The 3675-nt window shown below is 52.4% G+C and overlaps 1 protein-coding gene across 1 annotated transcript; it reads left to right on the plus strand.

Annotated features, from left to right (window-relative positions):
* The first annotated feature begins 652 nt into the window (after window positions 1-652).
* LOC119179889 (uncharacterized) lies at window positions 653-2984 on the plus strand. The gene has a single exon (XM_037431004.2). It carries the CDS (start codon window positions 781-783, stop codon window positions 2773-2775), a length of 1995 nt encoding a protein of 664 aa, XP_037286901.1. The 5' UTR covers window positions 653-780; the 3' UTR covers window positions 2776-2984.
* Window positions 2985-3675: the final 691 nt, after the last annotated feature.

The following is a 3675-nucleotide window of genomic DNA, read 5'->3' on the forward strand; positions in this document are numbered from 1 at the left end:
GCGAGTATACAATTGTTTCGGTGGTATCTTGTACCTTTATCTCCAATACCTCTCCCTTGAGTAACTTGTATCGTATCGCGATACAATTTCAGTGCATATTTGCCTAGCCTTGGCTAAGGCCACGAACGCGCCGTATTATTTGTCTTTCGGGAAAGCGCTCGTGGCGTACCTCTCTCGCGGGCGAGCGCGCATTCTCCCGAGCTTTTTCCGAGTGAAAAGGCCGTCCACTTACTTTACCACGACGGACGACAATAGGAGGCAACGTGACGGGCTACGTAAACAGGAGACTCTGATAGCCAGAGTGCACGGACAAAATGCTTCAGACCTAAAAAACGTTTCATTATTCGCCTCTACTCCACCGAAACTTAGCGTGTGAATATTCAGCAATGCGACGCGTATTTTAGGCGTGCTGTGACGACGAAAATGGCGGTATGTAAAACTTCGAGCTAGACAGTGACGTTTGTTTTTATTACCGTCCAAAGTCAGCGCCTTGGTGTGCGCGCGCGTGTGCCTAATCACTACCATAGCCTGAGGAGGCTATGTCGCTACATACACCCAGAACAAGGAAACGAAACCGGAAGCAAAGTTATTCAAACACCGACTTGCGCGCCGCCATGCGGCCAGTATGCAATATGGACTGGTCACGTGATTTTGTAATGCCAAAAAAACGCCTGTAGAGGAAGCCGCCGTTTACGAAAAATGTTGCCGTGTGTACGACAACAGTTCGCAATGTTGGCGAGTTCCACACTGTCCGCTGTCGGTATTTAGCGTTGAGCAGCCATGAGTCCCCCGAGGTCGGGAGGCGGCGGCGAAAGCTGCGTCTTGTTGCGCAGCGACATTGTGTTCAAAACGCTGCAACGGAAAGACTCGGTGCTGTTCGACAAGCTGGTGCGACACGGCGCGCTCTCGGACTTCGTCCTGCCCGACTCTGACGATGGCATGACCCTGTTGCACCTTGTCGTCAGCGTGGACGATTTCTCTGCCGAGTTCCTCGACAAGCTACTCGACAGCGGAGCAGACCCCAACGCGGCCAGCGCAGACGGTGTAACCGCCCTGCACATCGCCGCTGCTTCGGGCAACGAAGAAGCGCTACGACGACTCCTCGAGCGAGGCGGTGACCCTCGGCGTCGGGACCCCGCGGGAAATGACGTGTTTGACATTCTCGTAGCGAACGAACACTGGGACTGTCTCAGTATAGTGAGGGGGCTGCTCGAACTCCCCGTGAAAGACTATGGCGACTCCGCAGCGGTGGCTCCTCGAGTGAACGGGGCGTCACCGAATCCCGCAGAAGACTTGAACGACGCTTCCGTTGTTTCGGACGTCAACTTGAACGTGTCGCTGTGTCTGTCAAGCCCGTCTGACGTAAGCACTGAAACAGAGTCCCTTCTTAACACGGCCTACGTGTTCCCGCACCCTTACCTATCGCCCGTATACGTCAACGGCGAGAGGGCCCAGCTTAGGAAGCGTCAACGAGGAACCGCAGCTGACGACTTCGACGCCGCCCACCAGGACACGTCTGTCTGGCCGGCGACGTCCGAGTCGTCTTCGTTCGACGGCGGCAGCTACTACGACGAAGTCGCCAACTCGACCGACGATTCTGTGCAGGTGTCGTCGAACTTGTCGCTGGAGCTGTTGCGACTGAGCGACGAGGAACTTCGAGAGCAACTCGCCGCCTGCTGCGGTCACGACGTCGGTCCGGTTCTCGACTCGAACCGCAACGTCCACCGGCACGCGCTCGCCCACTACCGGTTGGGACCACGAGCGCGAGTCCGGCTCGCCTCGCCCGACGCGTCGTATGGGTCTGCTTCCAACGGCATCAACAGGGCCGGCATAGCGCGAACGTGCGACTTCTGCGAGGTCGTCCACAAGGACCCAGAAACCGGGTTTGTCCTCAAAGAGGAGCACTACCACTCGTCCTCGGAGGCAGACTCGAGCGGCACCTCGGTAGTGAGCAGCAGCGGGCCCGAGAACGACACCGTAGTCGTGCCTCCGGAACTGGCGTGCCTCACGAATGAACAGCTCTTCGCCAAGCTCAGAAGTCTGGGTGACGCGCCGGGACCCGTGACGGACGGTACGCGAGTGGTGTACTTGAATCGGCTCGCCAGGCTCACCTCGGGCCTTGTGACGCTCCACAAGTCCCGCGACATCGTGTCCCCGGACATCCACACGCTGGTGCTAAACGCCGCCAATTTGGATGCCTACGCGGAGCTGGAGATCGCCATGATGAGCGACTTCGACGCTCCTAGACCCAACGGCTACTGGAGGGAGGGCAACGCGAAGGGGTCCTTCACATACCTCCTCCTGGACACCAGGGTCACCCGGAACCTGCCCCTGAGGGCCCACGGCCTGACCCTGGCGGAGCGCATGGCCGACTTCCTCAAGGCGGTCTTCTACGTTGGCAAGGGCAAGCGGTCCAGGCCATTCAGTCACCTCTGCGAGGCCCTGCTTGTCCGAAAGGGCATGGACAAGTCGTTGCAAAAGAAAGAGGTTGAGAAGACCCGAAAGATCCTGCAGATCTGGGACTCGAGAAACGGTGTAGTGTCGCTGCATGTCTTCCAGAACACCCTGGCCGTCGAGGCATACACGAGAGAAGCCTGCATGATCGAAGCGATCGGCCTGCGCCGGCTAACAAACCAGAAGAAAGGAGACTTGTATGGCATTGTCCGGTCGTGGCCTGAAAAAAAGCGCCGGAAACTAGGGGCGTACCTTGTGTACAAGGCGCTCAACATATTCCTCAGCGAAGGCGAACGACATTTGGGACCGCTGGACTTGTGATTTGTGTAGTTTTTAAGCCGGATGCTCCTGGCACCGGCTTCAGTGCCAAGCTGAGAGCACCACTACATTCTGTTAAATTCTCATGCGACTGTTGAAAATGTGGACTCAGTGTGGTACACCAGAATATGTGCAACAGCAGGGAGCAAGCTGTTTTCGTGACATCATTTGCTTTCTTTTTCTTATTGCTTTTTATCATGACCACGCATTTTATTCTTACAAGCTTATTTTACAAGTTTTATTCTTACAAGCTTTTAAAAATTCTATACAGACTATGCGGACATTTCAGCTCTTTTTTTCATGCAACTGCAAAAGAGCTTCATCATACCGTCCATTGTGCAGCTTGTGTCACTTTCATTGGATTTTTGAAACCCTCGAAGATACTGCACACTGTGATGTGATCTTTTAACAAACTTTTCATTGTCTTTCCTGCAATCTCTGGTTGCACCTTTTTGTTTAGTATTTTAACGTAGACGTATTTTAAAGTATAAGCAATTTCTTTTAACATCCGTCTTCGTGGATGAAGGTTTTGATCAAATTGACTGCTAGTCGCACAAATAGTCTTCAGAGAGCTGTTATGAGTGTTATGAATTGTATTGTATTGCTTTTATTTAATGACTTGGACATAAAGTTTGTGTTTTGTATGGTGATTATACTGTATTAAAACATTCCGTTTCACATGTTATCTGTTTGTTGTGTTCTTGTGAGCCACTTCTTTGGCCACAATATGCAGTAACTATAAAAATAATTAAGGATGCACATATAATTAATTACATGTTCCACTAGTCACTTTTGAGTGGATTCTCACCTATTTTAGGGCCAAACAAGGGCACTTCACACAATTCAGAACTGCTACTGGAATTCACAATAAGTCATTTGATAATTCATAATTATAAGCCGTAT

The sequence above is a fragment of the Rhipicephalus microplus genome, chromosome 7, assembly GCF_043290135.1.
Source record: "Rhipicephalus microplus isolate Deutch F79 chromosome 7, USDA_Rmic, whole genome shotgun sequence".
NCBI lineage: Eukaryota > Metazoa > Arthropoda > Arachnida > Ixodida > Ixodidae > Rhipicephalus > Rhipicephalus microplus.

Coding starts and splice junctions, on each gene's coding strand:
- LOC119179889 (XM_037431004.2), top strand. CDS start 781: ATGAGTCCCCCGAGGTCGGGAGGCGGCGGCGAAAGCTGCGTCTTGTTG.